Raw genomic sequence first — 21,598 nt, 5'->3', positions numbered from 1 at the left:
CAATGGCACGGGGGTTGGGTGTATGTGTTGTCTTCATCATCATTTCATCCTCATCACGACGCGCAGGTCACCTACGGGTGTCAAATAGAAAGACCTGCACCTGGCGAGCCGAACCCGTCCTGGGATCTCCCGGCACTAAAAGCCATACGACATTTCATTTTACTGGAGTACTGGACTCCGCTCTAAATGAAATGGTACAGTGTTTTTGAGATGGGCCTCTTGTAGCGTTTCTGCATTGTGCGGGAAAGTCTATATCGGACTAACTGCACACAAAATTGGTGTAAAATGTTGCGCAAGATAAGACAAAGAGACATTTAATTAATAGCTGGTTGCATATGTTTGCGAAAAAATAGAGGCAGCTGTACCACCCGGTATACAGTGGATTTCTATTGCTGGTACTTCATTGGAACATGTAACACAGTCGGAATGTTGTGACACGACCCCCGTATGCGGAATTCAAATCTTCTTAGATTACTTCCTAACCGGCATAGTTTATTCCATCCCCAGGAGAAATAATACAAATGCACAATCTAGAACAAACACCTCAGTTATAACTACCCTACAAACTTGTGTATCACCTTTATTGCTGAATGCATATAAATCTCGTAGTCTAAATTTTAGTGTAATATCTGGTGTGCGAGCCCTGAAATTGTCCCTGTTAAGTCCCTCCGGACAAGGGAACTTTCCTGGTCCGGGCAATATGCCAGATAAGCCTAGGAATTACACGACAAGTGGGAGGGATGCCAAACGCACAACCAATAACGCTATTAAAGTACCGGAGAACTACACTAACAAGTGCAACGCTTTAATGAGGCATCCATCTCGGTTCCCTTTAGTGGTTGAGTAGAAAAATTCGCGAGAGTGCTCGATACAACAGTGATTGTGAAATGATTAAATATTGGTTACAAGAATTTAGCTTTAATTTTATTGCGCAAAGAAACATCAGGTGAGATTAATGAAATACAATCGCGATCACAAGAATTCCGGGTGGAAAAAGGAAGCAGGTAAAGTTTGGGCGAAGATTTTGGCCAACCCTGAGGAAAAAGGAGAAGTAACCAAGACAAAGTCACATGTGTTCGTGTTTCAGGAGGTGTGGCTTGCAACGTTGCGCACTAAGAGGCCACCCCCAACCTCATTTTTTCGGGAACTTATTAAGACATTTCTATGGTTAAATATTCTGGCTATACTAATTTTTCCTAATCAAGGAAAATAATTGACTGACTGTAATTTAATTGCGATGAAGTTTGCACGATGTAATCTCATCCCAATATATGGCATTTAATTGTTTGATCAGCGCTGACAGTAACTTCGCAAGAACGGTTTTCCAAGCGCCCTTGCGTCTCTGATAATCATAATTATTTAATGCCAGGCTATTTTTATTTGGTTTTTGAGGATAACAATTATTATTATTAATAGTAGTATTTAACAGGGCCTATATTGACAAAAATAAGGGTCATTCTTTCTTACAGGGGTTGAGCGCGATGCCAGTTGATAATGAAGTCATAGTCGAGACCGCTAACATTTCAGCTAGACCTCGCACACAAGAATTACAAAGAAACTGGAGAATTTGACCCTCAATGAGTTGACATACACATTACGTGTGTTGCCTTGAAGGAGGCATTGGTTCGTCCTTTCATTCCCCTCTCCCTTCGTTTTCGAGCCAGTGGGACGTGTGGGCAGGCGGGGAAGCAAGTACCTTCCCCTCAGCGTGTGTTTCGTTCATGCTAGATATCCTCGTACTTCCGTTTTCTCCACCTCCCCTCACTCTTCAGATTGTGCATGTGTTAACGCGTCTAATAGATGCGACCAGTGAGTGAGTGAGTGAGAGAGAGCGAGAGTAAGCAGGTACTGGGTGGTTCTGAGGGCTGTAATGATTTCTTGCCTGAAATTAATATTTCTGTCCACGAGATATTGAAGATTTCGAGTATACGTCTTCCATCCCGCTGTTTTCGGTGGCGCTTCCATACTCAGATCGCATGTTTGGAAAAGAGAAAAAAATATGGTGGTAGGTTAGATAGATAGATAAGAAATGGGTGAGCCCTGTTTTCGCAGAGCTCCACACGTAGGTCTATGAAGACCCTTTGTGCCCCTTGAACGGGTTTGCCTAGTCCAGCCCTAGTGCTCCTATAAAGGATACCAGTGTCCGGATTTTGGCATTCCTGATGTCCTCCAGGCTCACAAAATGTGAGCCCAGGTATCGATGTCTAGTGCTTGCAAAAGCCTCGCACTGACATAACACATCCGCGGAGGTCTCCTCCTCCTTACCGCATCTTCTACACATCGGATCCTGGGTGATTTTCATGATGTGTAGGTGTCTCTGTAAGGTATTGTGGCCTGTTAACAGTCCAACTACCATTCTCATTCTGGTCCTATTCAAATTCATTAGGACCTTTTTATAGCTTTGACTAGGCCCTTTGATAAGTTCACGTGCCTGTCTTGCTATGGTTGGTGGTAGGTTGTCACTTTGGTAACGGCCGCAGGGTTATGAGGGTTTCGTAGACTAACGACGATTTATTCAAAACGACAGCTAACCTCCAACTGAGCGCGTGAGTCAAGAGAGCGTCATCTTACAACAGAGTATGCGTGTGACGTCAATGTTTCTTTTCCATTATTAAATATATTATTCTATACAACTGAAAGCCTCCGTGGCTCAGGCGGCAGCGCGCCGGCTTCTTACCGCTGGATACCGTGGTTCAAATCGCGGTCACTCCATGTGAGATTTGTGCTGGACAAAGCGGAGGCGGGCAGGTTTTTTTCTCCCGATACTCCGGTTTTCCCTGTCATATTTCATTCTAGCGACACTCTCCATTAACATTTCATTTATCATTCATTTATCATTGCCGCAGAGGGGTTCGACAGGCTTGAGCAGCCGGCACATTTCCTATCCTCGCCGCTAGATGGCCCTTCATTCATTCCATTGCTGACCTGGTCGAATGACTGAAAACAGGCTGTGGATTTTCATTCTATACAACTGACCACGATGTGTTCACAACGACAGCTGACCTCCAACTGAGTGCGAGTCAACACAGCGCAAATGTTGCCTTACTTTGAAGCACTATTTAATGAAAATTACCTTTGGAACTTTCATGTCTTTTTTTTTTTTTTGCAACAAGTAGCTCCCTCTTTTATCTGTAAAATGAGATATTAATTATAATAGTAAATAAAATACCTTCGGCGATATTCGCGTATTTCCGTTGTCGACCAACGTAAGTCTACGTTATAAATCACAGGAAAACGTTGCTAAGCGATACGTGAAATAATAGAGAGGAGATATCCTTTCCTTATGCTTGCCAAGGACCAATACGTCCCAAGTAGTATTAATATTGTTATTGATTTTATGTCCCTCTAACTATGTACGCTTACGGTTTTTGGAGCTGCCGATGTGTCGGGAGTTTGCTCTGTAGGTGATCTTTTCAGTGCCAGTAAATCTACAGACACGGTGCTGACGTGTTCGAGCACCTTCAAATACCACCGGATTGAGGCAGGGTTGAACCTGCCAACTGGGGTTCAGAAAGCCAACGCCCAAACCGTTCTGAGCCACTCAGGCCGGTCAAGTAGTATCCCTACTCTTATTGGGACTGTGTACATCTACTAAATGTAACCATTTTCTGTGTTCCTATTGACTGGCTGTCATGAAGAGAAGTTTCCTACTGTCTACGCTTGAGCTCGCAACATGTCTGCCCACATGACTACCATATTCCGCTAATAAAGCGTGAAACTATCATGAGGTGTGCCGGATGCGACTCCTCTATCCGCAACTTGACTACTGAGAAGGTCAAATGCACCGTCCCATCGTTGTGAGGGTACCAGAGCCCTGAGGAAGCAGCCCAATGGTCTTGTTGCTCGACGGAACGAATCATACCAGACCATATAACCTTGAACTATCACATCCTGTCCGACGGTGGGATTCAAACCCACTGTCTCCCGAATGGAAGCTCACAGCTGCACGACCCTAATCGCACGGCCAACTCGCTCGTTGGTAATAATCTCATTGCTTAACCCCTTTAGATAAAAAGATAGAGCATGTAGTTTCTCCACGACTGTTGATTAGCAAAGGGATCTACAGTTTCGACGTGAAATCCGAACCACAGCGACGTGACATTTCATTCATAAAATTCGTATGCTGTAGCCAGAATTTATGAGAAGTTATTCAGTTATAATGCCTATCTCAGGCACCGTTAATAAATCTGCATTGTTAAATATCTAGAATACGGTGCCTAATAATATTTCTTTTTGATTAACGAATTTAGCCAATTATAAAACGCTTAGCACTTAAGACTACAGTACAGCATTTTTATTTCCTTCCCAGAACTTCTTCATACGCCGTGTGATGGCCTGGATGGCAGAGGTTGACGTCGAATTTGCAAAAGCGAAAGATTCGCAGAAGTGGTCTGTCGTCAGAAATGTACCCTGTTAGTTATGATGTTATCTGCGATCCTCAGTCTTTGTAGATCCCATCGTATCTCTTCCAGCGAACCGGTGGTGTGTTTTAATTGGGAGATGTACTCTTCCTAGTTAGCCTGCCGTTGTTCATTCTGTGAAGGAGACCATTTGTGTTTGTAATCTTCTCTGTATTGCGACTGTGGAAATATTTTTTCTTTTCATCCAAACATCTTATTATTCTGGAATCCCAACATTTTCGTAAGTATTTTTCTCTCTTATTTTCCAGTTCCTCTTGCTCACCTCCTTTGTTCAACGTTATACATTCTCATCCATATAATACCTCTGATTTAATTATTGTGTAGTGCCTGACTTTTGCCTGGAACGATATCGAACAGCGTTGAGCGAGTTTATAAGCGTTGTCCATCTCCTTCAATCTCTTTTTGTAGATTGTGTTATCGAGTCCATTTTTCTGCATCCATTCTCTCAGATATTTAAATTTATTAACTCTTTGAATATGTCCATGTTGTGTTGTTACGTACTTTTCTCTATTATATCTATGTCTAATATATTTAGTTTTATTCATATGGATTTTGAAGACCAGTTTTAATGCCTATGTCATGTAGAGTTTCAGAATAATAATAATAATAATAATAATAATAATAATAATAATAATAATAATAATAATAATAATAATAATAATAATCAGAATAATAATAATAATAATAATAATAATAATAATAATAATAATAATAATAATAATAATGAAACCCTACAACCTGTTTTCCAGTCAATGACCGGGTCAGGGATGTAATGAATGAATCATATATAGGCTATTAGTACGATGGGGTGATTTAGTAATGACTGATACATGCTATGAAATGAGAATGGGTGTGTTGCTGGAATGAAAGATGACAGGGAAAACCGGAGTACCTGGAGAAAAACCTGTCCCGCCTCCGCTTTGTCCAGCACAAATCTCACATGGAGTGACCGGGATTTGAACCACGGTATCCAGCGGTGAGAGGCCGACGCGCTGCCGTCTGAGCCACGGAGGCTAATAATAATAATAATAATAATAATAATAATAATAATAATACATAGGTAGAGTCATAAGTCATGTCAACAATTTTTTTTCTCGCAAACAGGAGACAACACGGAAAATCTAAGATATGCATTTGGAAACGTACGGTATGTACTTGCGTATGATGCTGCCACTAGATGGTGTATGTAAACAACAGTGTGGGGCTAAGCATGCCCCCAAGTTCAGTGTGTGAGTGAGAGCGTCACAAAATGGAAGTCAACAAGAAGGAGCAACGATCGTATATTAAAATAGCAGTTCTCCGCGGTAGAAATGCACGCCAATGCCATGCAGAGCTGCGGGAAGCATTACGTGTGTATGCCATTACGTGGACAACGGTTTGGTAACAAAGAGGACATCGTAACAGCATTTCGGAGAGAGGTGTCACACGTTAGCGATACACATGCAGCGAATGGTATTCAGCGTCTGCCCCACCGCTGGCAGCGCACAGTGGAAACCTTGTGTGATTATTTCGAAGGTCTGTAATCAGTGGAGACCTGTCCTTTGTACGTAGTCTTGTGTATTTGATGCCTATACCATAATTAAACAATGTTTACTATAGGCTTGTGTTCTGTCACTTTCCTACGAGAATCTCCTGAAGTCAGAATTTGTCTTCAGGCACTATGCATAAGTGCATGCCCTATATTTTCAAATGCATATCTTAGATTTTCCGTGTTGTCTCCTGTTCGCGAGAAAAAGAACAGTTGCTGTGCCTTATGACTCGACCCTCGTAATAATAATAATAATTATAATAATACAAAGCCATTTCAAATAAGATCAGGTGTACGACAGGGAGATGGTTTGTCACCTCTACTCTTCAATTGCGCATTAGAGAAGGTTGTTCGAGAATTGAGGAAAGCCATCAATAATAAAGGTGCTCAACTAGGAAGAAATGCAAATAAATTCATTACAGATTGTTTAGCTTTCGCATATGACATGGCGTTAATTACCGGCTCATTAGATAATGCTCATGAACAAAGACGAGAATTACAGAAACAAGCGGCCAAATTAGAATTGAAAAAATTATTTGAAAAAACAAAGTTTATGACAAACATCATAATGCTCCTCAAAATATCACAATTAACACTTTTTTCTATTTGCTTTACGTCGCACCGACACATATGTCTTACGGCGACGATGGGATAGTAAAGGCCTAGGAAGTGGAAGGAATCGGCCGTGGCCTTAATTAAGGTACAGCCCCGGCATTTGCCTGGTGTGAAAATGGGAAACTACGGAAAACCATTTTCAGGGCTGCCGAGAGTGGGGGGTCGAACCTACTATCTCCCGAATACTGAATACTGGCCGCACTTAAGCGACTGCAGCTATCGAGCTTGGTCATAATTAACAATAACAAAATATCTCGGACAGATTGCTTTAAATATTTGGGAGAATGGATAACGAACAATACAAAAGAAAAGGTAGTTATAGATATAAGAGGAGGCAAAAGGGGGATGATGTTTCATATGACAAAATATATATACAATAAGAAATCTCTATCCTGGAACTTGAAATTAAGACATTATCAAACAGTGGCCCGGCCAGAAATTGTATATGCAGCAGAAACTCTTAAATTTACAAGAATTGGGGATCATGAAAAATTAGAAAAAGCCGGAAGAAGAATTTAGAGAAAAAATACTGTGACCTATAAGAAATAACAATGCCGAATTTATACTAAGATCAGAGAGCTATATTTAAAAGTTGAAAACTGACAACTCTAATGAGGAAAAGAAGACTCCAGTTCTTTTGGACACATTTATAGAATGAATAACAATATAATAACTAAACACATCTTCAACCTACTGAACAGTTACAAATCCAAGCCAACGTGGTTCATTGAAATTCAAAAGGATATGAAAAACGCTGGAATTAAAATAGGTGCTATAGAAAACAGAACACGTTTTAGATAAGTAACACGAAAGGCAGAATTTCAGGAGAGAAAGAAATTAACAACTGGAAGAAAATGGACTCAAGAGGAAAAGGTAGAACATTCTTAGAAAATGAAGGAAGTTTGGAAACGAAGAAAGTTAAATGCAAAGAAAAGTAACCAAAGTTGATTTATCTACCCTTAATAGGGTGATTCGAATAATAATAATAATAATAATAATAATAATAATAATAATAATAATAATAATAATAATATTAATAGGATTGTCCAGACGACCATAAAATTAAATATCTTGGCGAGATTATTATCCCGAATAACAATGAAAAGGAAGCACTGCGGGAGAGAGCAAGGAAGATGGAATTGGCATTTAACATGAGCCATGATAATTAAAGATCTAAATCTATCTCCTACCAGGCTAAACTGAGACACTACTGCGTAATAGTCAGACCGGCATGCATTTACACTGCAGAAACACTAGCAAGAATGATAGATATATCGATTGAGGGAAAGCAAGTTCCTCAGAAAGATTTTGTGTCCTAAGAAAGTGTCCGACAGTTTTGTCCTCCACCTGAGATCAAACAAAGAACTGCATGCGAGAATCAATAAGATCACCACCGTTATGGTCACCAGAAGAGAATGAACCCGAGGAGATTGGCGCATAAGAAAAATTGAAATCTCATCCCCGCTGACTGAAAGAGGTGCACAAAAACAAGGTGGTGAATGATCTTTAGGAAGAAAGTTACGGGGTTGAGGGAAGACTCAGAGAAAAAACCTGCTATACCGCGGAAGATCTCGCCGGAAGAACGCCTGAATAGGAGCGTGGTGTTGAAAAACCGTTGGTTACAACGTTAGCAAAAAGGTGTTAGCCTAAGAAAGAGAGGCAGGTAGTTCGTGTAACTGTAGTCCACAGCTGGCTGTATCGATATAAATATACAAATAAATAATAAATAAATACATTAATTAAAAATAAATAATATTAGAGGTGAATCCTGCCAGACCGACCAACGGGCTTCTCACCTGCTGGAACTTTTTTTAATTTTTTTTTTTTTTTTTTTTTTTTGCTAGTGGCTTTACGTCGCACCGACATATATGCCTTAAGGCGACGATGGGATAGTAAAGACCTGGGAAGTGGAAGGAATCGGCCGCGGCCTTAATTAAGGTACAGCCCCGGCATTTGCCTGGTGTGAAAATGGGAAACTACGGAAAACCATTTTCAGGGCTGCCGAGAGTGGGGGGTCGAACCTACTATCTCCCGAATACTGAATACTGGCCGCACTTAAGCGACTGCAGCTATCGAGCTTGGTCGTTAAAATGTAGCGACTTTGTTATATATAGTCTGTATGTGGGCAAAAATTAATAGAAATCACTTTATTGTATAGGCCTACCGCTGATATTTGTACATTGTGTGTTCGAACGGATCTACTCAGACTATTTATACCTTCCATCGGCATCAAGCATTATATCAATAAATACATTATTAAGTAGGGCACAACCGTTATTAATTTTTGTTATAGAGATTACCAAAAAAATAGTTGAAGTCCCTACGCTAACGGAACAAGCAATAGCGACCAGGTGTAGCTTGCAAACCAGTTTGTGAGGGTTGAGATAGATCTGGGTGGAGAAAAATGGGACGGGAATTTTACTCTGCCGCAGAGAGCCATTATGGAAGTTCTAAAAGCAAGAAGTTAGAAAATAACCGCACCATAAAACTACTACCAAATTAGCCCACAACATGAGACTGCATGGGAGTTAGTTACATTATACATTAATAAGAGGCATGTATCTAAGGACAAATTTCACAAAAACTATTATGAGAACAAAATGAATCATTCATTTGCGGCGAGTTAATCGAAAACATTAAAAAAATAAACATCTCATTAAACTATGACGAAAATGTTTAAATCTTGACATTAAATAGTTATGTCATGGAGTACGAATTCCTGCACTTACAGATTCAGTTCCAAATACAATTGATTGAGATATTATAATTGGACTATATTCAATGATATTTTACAGACTACAATGGCTTATTTACCTGGTAATTAATTAAGAGCATCCCATTCACTAGACGTCCCATTCCTTGGTTGAGGCCTTCGAATCAGAGGGTGCCAGGTTCGATTCTCGGCCGGGTCGGGGATTTTAATCACGCCTGATTAATTCTTCTGGCTCGCGTATTGGGTGTTTGTGTTTGTTCTAACACTGTCCTCTTCATATTCAGACAACACACTGCCACCCACCAGAGAAACACGCGATAGTGATTACATTCCTCCTCATAGGGTGGCGTCAGGAAGGGCATCCGGTCTTAAAACAGGGCCAAATCAACATGTTCGACCGCACAAGTGTGTGAAAAGCGGAAGGAGAAAGAATCCCATTCACTACAATAATCAATCAGCGTGTTTAAACATTATGTTCAATAATTAAGTCTCCAGTCCGCCTCTGTGGTGTAGTGGTTAGTGGGGTTAGCTGCCACCCCCTGAGGCCCGGGTTCGATTCCCGGCCCCGACACGAAATTTGAAAAGTGGTACGAGGGCTGGAACGGGGTCCACTCAGCCTCGGGAGGTCAACTGAGTAGAGGGGGGTTAGATTCCCTCCTCAGGCATCCTGGAAGTGGTTTTCCGTGGTTTCCCACTTCTCTTCGAGGCAAATGCCAGGATGGTCCCTAACTTAAGGCCACGGCCGCTTCCTTCCCCCTTCCTTGTCTATCCCTTCCAAACTTCCCATCCCCCCACAAGGCCCGTGTTCAGCATAGCAGGTGAGGCCGCCTGGGCGAGGTATTGGTCATCCTCCCCAGTTGTATCCCCCGACCCAGAGTCTGAAGCTCCAGGACACTGCCCTTGAGGCGGTAGAGGTGGGATCTCTCGCTGGTTTCCGAGGGAAAAACCGACCCTGGAGGGTAAACTGATTACGAACGAATTAAGTCTCCAGGAAGATATGTTTCCAGATATATTCTCGAGTTAGTTGCTGGTAACTCATAGGTAGTGGAGTATATTGCACGCGCACTTTTTAGTGATAGATTTTTGTCCCCGGTTGAGGAGTAAGAAGGGAGCACTGCCGGTTCCGGTAGTATTGCCAACTGAATGGAAATTAAATCTGAATTGAATCGATAATATGATCGATCGATATGAATTTTCTAAACCTTTATTTTCTCACGCCTACAACTGTATCACACACACAATATATAATACTATATAACATTTCCCGATGCGAAACGTGTTCCTAGCATGAATTCTATAGTTTGGCTTTCCTGTGTAAACAACAACAGTACGAGTACTTAAAGTGTACGCCAGATGTCGCACAGCGATGATAAACGATTCTTAGTTTGTGTTTCAAAGGTTGCCAATACGAATCTCGAAGATAACTGAAGTCAACCGATTCAGCACTAGGGTGTAAATCTATCGCTAAAAAGTGCGCAGATAATATATAGGTTCAATTTTGTCAGTCATGATGATTCATACACATTATCAATTCTTTACGTAATTACGAGTGCATTAGTATCAAAACGCTGGTAACAAAATGCAAACCTAACAGCGATGAAGACATTTTATATAATTTATTTAATGTTATTTTTAACATGATCCAGTATATTTTATTCTAATCAGAGCAGCATTACTGTTCATATGCCGTCACACTACAACTAATCATAAGTTACCTAACCTGATTACATCTAATCTCAATAAACATGTTATCGTAATTTTTTTTTTTTTTTGCTAGTTGCTTTACGTCGCACCGACACAGATAGGTCTTATGGCGACGATGGGACAGGGAAGGGCTAGGAGTGGGAAGGAAGCGGCCGTGGCCTTAATTAAGGTACAGCCCCAGCATTTGCCTGGTGTGAAAATGGGAAACCACGGAAAACCATTTTCAGGGCTGCCGACAGTGGGGTTCGAACCTACTATCTCCCGAATACTGGATACTGGCCGCATTTACATGTTATCGTGGGAATCTTAGTTTTAGGTAGCCTACACAGAGAGTGTCGTGTTATATTGTGTATGTCAATAGAATTCTTGAATTTAAAAAAAAAAAAACATTTCATGTTTGAGCATAAATCAACGGCAATACCTTCCCGAGAACTCTATTACAGAAAGTGTGAAGTCTGTAAAGTGGCGAACATTTATGGTTAGATGTTCTAACCTAATTGTTCATTTAAGTTTAAATTCGTGATTACCATCTTATACAGTACCTCCCACCAAGCCTCAGTAGAAAAAGAAGTAATTTCATCTTGAAACAGGGAAGCAGAAGGAAAAATTAACATCTCGAATTAAACTATAAAGGTGTTATATCCCTCAGTAATAAAATCTAGAGTGATGGTGAAAAGGTGAAAAGTCAAAGGAGGATCAATATTAGATAAGTGTGCCTTGAGTTAGAAGACGATACAATATTTCTTTTTGTAAAATTAAAACAAGTCAGTTCTGATTTTAAAAGGTAACATGAGACGTGGAGGAATCAACTTGTCCACTTGAGGCCATGCCAACACGTTTATAAATTGATTGCCAATCAATTCAAAATCTAGGATTTTTTAAAATTATTCCACTAGAATTGTTACATATTATCTGTACTCACCAACAGAAGAATATCACCGAAGGTTTACAAGAACTACGTTTAACACACAGAAAGAGAAACTTTCAACTAATTTTCGGCACGACATTTAACACTGACGGATACCGCACTCCACTCCACCGAGAAACTGACTATAGACTCGCAAGGTAAACACAACGGAAGGTCACTCAGACCATGCAAAGAACTTACACACGCTGCAGCCAGAACAGAAACGTTACTAGGAAAAGAGACGATGCGTGAAACACAAGTTGACACACAGGTCAGTCCAGTAACTTTCCTAGTCAGTGTGTGTGTTCTACACTGTATATTTTAAATAACTAATTTGTTTAGGAGAGGAAGGAACTACGTCGGTTGAGAAGAAATATAAGAAGTTTGAGGAATACGAAGATGAAGTAGGTCAACCATTTCATTTACTTAGCATGTGTATATACCGGGAATGATACCACAGTGAAAGAACTCGAATAAAGTGTTCTTGCATTCGTTATTAAAGTAATTTTGCAAGAAGCAAAATATTATTTGCTGAATTAATTTATTTTGCGTATTGTACCTCTGTTTTCGGCCGAAATTTTATGTTTGGAAGGTTTTGTCTGTTTTGTTTAGGTCGCACCGACAGGCAGGTGTTACGGCGACGGTTGGATAGGACCTGAGTAGAACTGGGAGGAAAGTGACCTTTAGTGACGGGGCGAATTGTCCGTACGGTTAAGGGCGCGCAGCTGTGAGCTTGCAACCGGGAGATAGTGGGTTCGAACTCCACTATCGGCAGCCCTGAAAATGGCTTTCCGTGGTTTTCCATTTTCAAACCAGACAAATGCTGGGGCTGCACCCTTAATTGAGGCCACGGCCGTTTCCTTCCCATTCCTAGGCCTTTCCTATCCCATCGTCACCATAAGACCTACCTGTGTCGGTGCGATGAAAAGCAACTTGTAAACAATTAAGATACAGTCCCAGCATTGTCGAAAATGGGAAGCCGAGGAAAACCATTCTCATAGCTGCCGACAGTGGGATTCGAACCGACCATCTTTCGAATGAAAGCTTACAGCTATGTGACCCAAACCACTTAGTCATCTTGCTCGGTATATGTTGGAAGTATAGAAAACAGTACCATGCAATCATGGACTGTGATAAGACATTATACCACTGAAGAAGAATTATATTAATGTTGCAAGAATGATTGGCAGGAGTAGTGGTGGTAGTGATTATTGACTTAAGAGGAAATACAATTTGGTAACCATCTTCTGTTAACACTAATCAGAGAGATAAAAGGAAGGGGTCTGACACTTCGAAAAATGAAGGTATCGTCAAAAGAAAGACGAGGGCCACGAAGGGTGTGAAAATGAAAGACTTCGCAGACCTCGTAAACCTAATACGGTCGGGGTCGGAAAAGAACAAGCGTTGACCAAAGGAGGTCAGATAGAAAAGGTGAAAGTGAGTAGCGTGACACGAGTAGCAATAAGTAATATTAGACTCAGCTAGGGGACCCGTGGTCGCCAACTCACTATTCCTGCACATGAAAGCCCGTGGGTTCCCTTTTAGTGACCTTTTAAGACAAGCAGGGTATACAGCGGTTTATCGCCCCGCACAGAGGGGGAATGGTAGGTGTATATTAATAATGAGGAGATAAGGGCTAAGGTTTGAATAAACTTGTTCAACAGAGATAGCCACATGAACTGGCAGAAGACATTCCTAAATCTCTTCCCTTCGCTTGCGCAATGAATTTTACACTGAGTGAAAATCCTGTAGGCGGTAATATTCCATGTTTGGAGTAACTCGGATTAAAGTAGGAAGTCATTATTGCACTCGTATTATTTGTATTCATCATCATCATCACCACCATCATCATCATTATCATCATCATTTCCCCTTATCCAGTTCCTGCCGGGTCGGAGTATTCATGGCATTTCTCCATCTTCCTCTTTCCTTCTGTTGTAACCAAGGTTGAAATTTACATAACACAACTTTTATTGCTTCACTTTATGATATTTACACAAATAACTGAAATTTATTTTGAAGCAAAAAGTAATATTGAATCTTGAGAAAAGTTTGTCTTTATACAATATGTACAGGTTTGCAGTCTTTATATACACTTCTATCTTGAAAAGATAGTCTTTGTGAATTGACACGTTGATAGTCGAGAACTATCTGGCACACTAACATGAATGTCTTTGAGAGTCCTTGTTTGTTGAAGTGCCTGAATTCCTAAAAAGCAAGTTCAATTGATTGAAGAAATTCCACCTAGCGAAACTAAGGGAGCTTGCATAGATTAGGGAATGAAAATGGCTTGTAAAAGAATTACGGAACATAGGCAGCGGAAACAGGTAAGGGAGCGGTGACCAGAGGTGAAACCTCGTACTGCCAGAAATTCAGTCCACCTGGTCGAAGCACATTTTCAAGAGGAGTAGCCTCCGTGCTCGACGTAGGGTGTATTCTGGAGCTGGACACCGGGGCGAGTGGGCAGTGAGCAGGCAGGGAGCTCCTATTTATAGTACACTCGATGGTCAGGCACGCGCACTGAGGGCTGCGCGTCGAAGCTAGCAGAATGATACACAGGCGCGCGTGCAGCTGGCTGGCAGAGCGAGAAAGGGAGCGCCGGACATACAACACCTTCGACCATTCCTCTTCCACAATCTTGTCCCAGTCTAAATTTTGTCGTCTTATGCCGCTCTTCACTGATTCAATCCACCCCTAATTCTCTAATTTAGCTTCCCTATCCAAACTTCCTTCCTAACACCTTCATTTCACACTCCGTCTTTTTTTTTCTTTCCTATCACACTTCTATGAATTTGATCTCATAGGCTTGAATTCTACTCTCTTGCCTGCTATTCAAATTCCAAGTTTCAGCTGCATAAGTCAGTATGGGTACATAGTACATTTTGTACATTATCTCTTTTACTTTTCCTTGGTACTTCTTTGCTCCAAACAAGTTTCCTTACACTTTGGTAGAATGCATTGCTCCGCTGTACACTCCTGCTAATCTCCATGTCCACTCTAGCATTTTGCATTAATCCACTTCCGAGGTATTTATTGCTGTCCACAATTTCCGGACTCTGATTTCCAATTTTCATAGTGACATTTCCTTGTCTATTTGTATTATTAGAAACAAAATGACAGAAAAAAAGTCTACGAAGCATAGACTTAGGTGGATGACACAACCTTCGAGAAGAAATATGTCTCTCCAAACACAGAGGCGTCCCTTCCAAATGTCTGAATTACCTTTCCGAGAAAAGCAGGCACAATATTCAACACATTTAGTTTTTAGACGTTCCCTGGACTATTGAAGGTTTAAAGAGACGTGTTGTAACAAATGCATCTCCTTTATAGACATAAATGCGGCAGGATAGATTTGTTATCGAACTTAAAATCAGAGTTTGTAACAGAATAATTGGACACACTTTTATCTAGATTATCCGCTCTTACCGCCATTAATTTCCGTTATACGCAGAAAACTAAGTCGTCAATGACGACTTCAGTCCATCTTATATTGGTGACAGCCTGCAGACAGCGTTTCAAGAATAGCTGGAGTTAATGTGTGATCTCTATAGTATTTGATTAACATCCGTTGTTATTGCTAATGGTCTTAACGAGTAGTACTTACATCAACTGTTGTTTTCACTGTAGACAAAAGATGAGTTAGACTGTGACGTCAGTAAAACGCATATATGCCTTAGTTTTTTTTTTGAAAATTTATGATAAATGAGAGCGTTGTATGCTGTTCCAGAATTTCCAAAAATGTATCATAAAAAAGAAAAAGGAAGAAAAATTGGATGGTAAAATTTGTATGCTTAATATTACCGATATATGAAATTAGATTTCATCTCATCTGTGTTACCTTAGGATTTAATTTGATACACCGGTCCATTGCTGATTGGGAGAATACTCCTCCAGACTTCAGTCTCCTTTCCGAACGTCTTGATTTCCTTTCTGTTACTTGTTAGACGTGCCTACGATTATTGTTGAATTCTTTTATTGAATATCCCCCTTGGTAAATTACTCCAGTCCCTAACTCTCCTGCATATAAACGAATATTTGGCCCAATCTGTCCTCTTTAATTCCAAATTTATCTTCATATTGTGATCTTTCATACTTTTAAAAATACCACTCATATTTATACGTCTACTAATGTCATTCCACGCCATCTCTCCTCTGACATGGCCGTGCGGTTAGGGGCGCGCAGCTGTGAGCTTACATCCGGGAGATCGTGAGTTCGAACCACACTGTAGGCAGCCCTGAAGATGATTCTCCGTGGTTTCCCCTTTTCACACCAGGCTCTACCTTAATTAAGGCCACGGCCGCTTCCTTCCCAGTCCTAGCCCTTCCCTATCGCATCGGCGCCATAAGACCTGTCTGTGTCGGTGCGACGTAAAGCAATTTGTAAATCTACACTGGCCGCTTGGAACATACCACTCAGACGAGCAGCTCGTCTCTTTTCTCGTCTACTTTCTTTGGTTTTAAGAGAAGCCAGGATGTAGGAATCGTATCTCGCAGGAATTCTTTGACGTTAATAAAGCCAATAACACGAAGCTGCCACACGTAAATACTCTACAGCTGGGATCGAACCTGCCACCTTAGAAACGGAACGCCAGCCACCAATCTACTGTGGAAGTCCAGTCAGCTCAATTTGTTTTGTATATTTTATACATTTAAGCGTTTATGCTGCAATAAATAAATAAATAAATAAATAAATAAATAAATAAATAAATAAATAAATATAGCGATTTTGTAGGAGACCTTTACAGAGCGTTACCAATGTTACCTACAGTTCCTTGTGTGAGTGCTGTACATCGTTTATTACATTTTTTAAATCATGGATATCTCCCAACTTACGTAATTTATTTACTAATCAATGAATGACCGGGCGAGTTGATCGTGCGGTTAGGGTCACGCAGCTATGAGCTTGCATCCGGGAGATAGTGGGTTCGAACCCCACTGTCGGCAGCCCTGAAGATGGTTTCCCGTGGTTTCCCATTTTCACACCAGACAAATGCTGGGGCTGTACCTTAATTAAGGTCACGACCGCTTCCTTTCAACTCCTAGGCCTTTCCTCTCCCATCGTTGCCATAAGACCTATCTGTGTCGGTGCGACGTAAAGCAAATAGAAAAAAACCTATGATTGGAAGCCCTACCTGGAACTTGAACATCAGGAAACTCCTCTTGAAATAATCTTCTTACGGCCCTCGCACTTCCTGGGCGGATGTATGAATCGTAAATGAATACTCTTTTGGTAACAGAATACCGATACGCGGCTTGAGCCACCTAAGCCATTTCACTGAATTCACATACTGTTATAATGTCACCAACGAAACACTTGCCGCGTTTCCAAACACTCAGCAAACACTAAAACCTGGAGCGGTAGCGCGTCCTTGAGTACATCCGGCACTGTATTTCGTCACCGGCTGACTCACTCACTCAGGAATTCCCACGCATAGGTTGGAGCGGTTCCGCTTTATTTTGCTCACCCGGTACATTTGCATTACATTTCTTCAATGTAGTCACCTGCGAAGTCTATCACCTTTTGCTAAATGTCTGGAAGCTCTTGGAAACCGTTGGCAAGGCGTTCTCTGTTGATCACAACGAACGGAGCACCCTACTGCGCGGAATAGAGATGCCTCGTCAGGAAATGGGCGGACTCGAAGGAGTTCCTTCAGCTTCGGGAACAGGTGGAAGTCACAAGGACTCGTGTCTGGTGAGCACGGAGGGTGTTCCAAGAGCTCCCATTGCCACCGCTGCAATAAGAGCTTGACATTGTTTGCGACATGATAACGTCATGCAACCGTCCTATACGGTAATACAATCTCGCCAGAAACTTCACGTAATCTTCGATAACATTCTGATGCATTATTGCTACGGATAACCTCTATTTTAATCAAACGCTGATTACCTTTTGAAAACATGCGTTTGAACGGTGAAATCCAAACTCTTCACTTCTACGCCGCACAGCAGCAACACTCCCAAATGGATGCCGGTCAAATGCACACTACACATCGACGAAAGCATCACCTGACCAGTCCCATATTCTGTTTGAGCACGCCCGATCTCGTGCCAGTGTCTGGACTACGTACTACTTTATTTACAGCTCTCGTAGTTTAAGGCGACATTGCGGAGATAAAAATCGATATTTTGGTCATTTCGGTGAAATTTTTTATTGACTGGAATTGAAAGGATTGAGTTTCGTTTTTCTTGTCACGAAGTTATTCCGCTGAATTCAAACAATTTATCACTGTAATACTGCTGTGTTTGCCAATTGTAATTTTACATTTATATCCCATTTTCTCCCATAATATTCTGCCAAATGTAACAAAATTTGTATGGTGTATGTATCACAGATATATTAAGAAACCTGCGTCTGGAATTTTTGATTGCAGAATTTTCTCAAGTAGTAGGGATTTTAGTCCAAAATTTTACAACGTAAAAATTACATACAGTTTAGTACGATATATTTCCTTATATAAATTATGTACAGAAAAATCGATACGTAGTGCTTTTGAAAGAAGTATTATCTACCTAATTACGAATTTACATTAACATGTTAATTAAATTAAAAATGTCAAAATAATGTTTTTTCGGAAAAAGAATTTATTGTATATGAAAGAAATGTTCGTGATATCTCTACTTTTATGTAGGTGACATTCCCACAAATTTTCGTAAAATCCATGCATTAGTTAAAAATATACTTTTATCTCCGGAGTGTCGCCTTAACATTACATAAAGTGTAATGATTTATGAAGTGCCAAATGTAAAATAGGTTTCTAGCCAACACTTTCTAATTAATTCAAGTCGTGTTTTATCCAGGTTTGCAAAGATAATATGGTTTTGTTTTATTGACATACACAGTATGACGGTAAGGTACGCTAAAATTTGAGGAATATTACTCACTCGTACAAGGAGAAAATGTGGTATATGGATATGGATCGGGAGAAGTATTCTTTGCCATACCAGAACTCATTTTATACAACTCTACATAAATCATTAATCATAGGAAACGCACAGGAAAAGAACGAGCCAGCATAATCCATGAAAATCTTTCTTGCATTATTATGTTCAAAATGCCGTCCGTTAGCACTGATACATGTGTCAGCCCGTCGTCGCATTAAATCACGGATGCACTGATGTATCCCCGGAGTACTGCGTATTGTTGTAAGTAGAACATGGTGGTACATACAGGGACAATCTTTTATCTATGCAGGGGGTTGTCACTCGCGCGGTCGCCTGCGCTGCGAGCTTGTCTCCCGCCATGCACTGTGCCGTAATGCGCTTCTCGGCGCCGCAAGTTCCCCTCCTTTGCAGTCTCCTGAGAGCTTTATCAGCGTAAACTTCACTTTAGTCTAATGGTTCAGTGTGTTGTTCCAATGCCATTTTCATTATGTAAGCGTGTGTACATACATAATACCTTCATAAAGTACAAGAAATCTTGTGCGAAAACACTCTAAGACACAGTACCGAATGAGCGCTAACCGCATTACGGCAAAGTGTTTGGCGAGAGACAGGCACTCATCGCAGGTGACTGGGCGACCAACAATCCTCGTCATAGATAAAACAATGTCCTTGTAGTTCTTTCGATTTATCGGAACTCCCTATCTCCCCTGTGGTTGGTGTAAAAGGATGCATTCGTCCTGAATGTTGTAAGAGGCTAGTAGGAGGGGAACAATGAAGCAATTCTCTACTCGTTTCCTTGTCTTCTACGCCCAAAAACATATCCAAGATTCTATGCTTTTTCGTGTAGCAGAAAAATGTGCATATTTCATTTTTAAACTTGTTCTTGGAATCTAATTACTCTGTCAATATAATTTTCGCGATTTACTCTACAATATTTTTCTCCGTTTCCTTAGACGAGACGATTTCCTATGATGAGTAACTTTTCCGGTCTAATACCATTTATTCTGTTCCTTTTTCAGTTGTGGACTCCTATCAACTTGGTCCTGTTCAACCTGGTGATGTCCGACTTCTCGGTGTCTGTTCTGGGGAACCCCCTAACGCTAGCAGCAGCTATCATGAGGCGCTGGATCTTCGGCAGAGCCATGTGCGTTATTTATGGCTTCTTCATGTCCCTATTGGGTGAGTTACATGAATTCAACTATTTCTGTGCAGATGAGGGCTTCACTGTAATAAATTATAAATGACTCGTTAATCCTGCATTATTTAAATAATTGCTTAATTACAGTTTTAAATAAAGTAATTTAGATGAAACAATTATTTAGATTTATCTGATAGGGTATGATTGAGTTGGGAATGTATTTTCCGAGCTGGAAAGCGATTGCAGGTTTTTAAATTGATTGGGGATAATTTAAATTAATTACGATTAAAGTGACGGGTCAACGGCCGCCTGAGGGTAGCACAGTGGCTAAGTAGCATGAACGATATAGTACTGTAAATCTATAAACTAACGGTATGTGGTGGGCCTGTGCGGTCACCTACCCACGTACTGAAAATGAAAACCTACAACCTGTTTTCCAGTCATTGACCGGGTCAGGGACGGAATGAATGAAGCAGATATAGGCTATTAGTACGATGGGGTCGCCACTCCCAAAGTGATTTATTAATGACTGATAGATGCTATGAAATGAGAATGGAGAGTGTTGCTGGCATGAAAGACGACAGGGAAAACCGGAGTACTCGGAGAAAAACCTGTCCCGCCTCCGCTTTGTCCAGCACAAATCTCACATGGAGTGACCGGAATTTGAACCACGGTATTCAGCGGTGAGAGGCCGACGCGCTGCCGTCTGAGCCACGGAGGCTCTACCCACGTACTGACCACACTTAATGTTACGTAATTTACACTGACACATTTTTGACACGACATTTTAAAGAATATTTTCATTATTCACCCTGAAGGGGTGAGGCGGGCCTCTTAGAGGGTGATGCCCTTCCTCAGACTAGGAGATGTGTGGTAGTGATATGAGGTGAGAAACTGTGCCGGAATAAGAAACCACAGAAAACCATTCGCACGACAGCCGATGGTGGGGCCAGCATATCCCCCTCCCGAATGCAGAGTGTGGCTCCAGAGGCACACTGCTCGCTGTGAGACTACTTTTCTTAAAATAATTCATTATTAGTCGATCTGACACTAATGCAAAATATCCTGTGATCAGCAAAATGCAGTGCCGATGTACTAAAGGAGGTACATCCTGTTGTGTGTGTCCTCCGCGCCTACAATCTCCGCAGCTCGCCCGACACATGGGTGTTTCCAGAGACCACGAGGCGGACTGCAGTGCGCTGACGTAATCATCTGTGACGTCAGGCAGCGCTATAAAAGGAGCAACGTTTCTCGCCTCTCCAGGACTACCACAGTGTCCAACGACCAGACTACACCGCAAGTCAGACACGGAGGCACCCTCTTAAAGATGTGTTCTGAATAGGTGGACTGATTCCTGGCCGTGAGGTTTCACCTCTGGACATTGCCTCATTCATCCTGCATCCCGTAGCCACATCGAGCACCCATCCAAGCATTCTGCTACTCACTCAAGTCCCCTACAGTGCTCCGACTTCAATCATAGCATTCTGCTATATATGTGAACACTAGACGCAAGTTCCTTGCAAGTTATACGCCTCATGTTAGCATTCTGCTAATACGAGCTCTCTCTACAAGTTCCACTTGTTATTATACAAGAACATTCTCTCATTTGAACGGACTGTCTCATCAAGACAAGATTGAATGTATATAGGAATCTCAATTCTTATGTATGTAAATATTATTCAGGCCCTCA

The 21,598-nt window shown here is 41.2% G+C and overlaps 1 protein-coding gene across 1 annotated transcript in view; it reads left to right on the top strand.

The window, feature by feature from the left end:
* Positions 1 to 17,499: 17,499 nt before the first annotated feature.
* The window catches only part of LOC136883127 (pinopsin), a 157,981-nt gene continuing 153,882 nt past the window's right edge, over positions 17,500 to 21,598 (top strand). Inside the window, exons 1-2 of the mRNA XM_067155310.2 lie at positions 17,500 to 17,580; positions 19,790 to 19,949. Of these exons, the coding sequence (XP_067011411.2) occupies positions 17,500 to 17,580; positions 19,790 to 19,949 (241 nt within the window). The remainder of the gene's footprint in view (positions 17,581 to 19,789; positions 19,950 to 21,598) is intronic.

The sequence above is a fragment of the Anabrus simplex genome, chromosome 11, assembly GCF_040414725.1.
Source record: "Anabrus simplex isolate iqAnaSimp1 chromosome 11, ASM4041472v1, whole genome shotgun sequence".
NCBI classification, from domain to species: Eukaryota; Metazoa; Arthropoda; class Insecta; order Orthoptera; family Tettigoniidae; genus Anabrus; species Anabrus simplex.
Note: the sequence above shows the minus strand (reverse complement) of the source record. Positions and strands in the feature narration are given on the sequence as shown.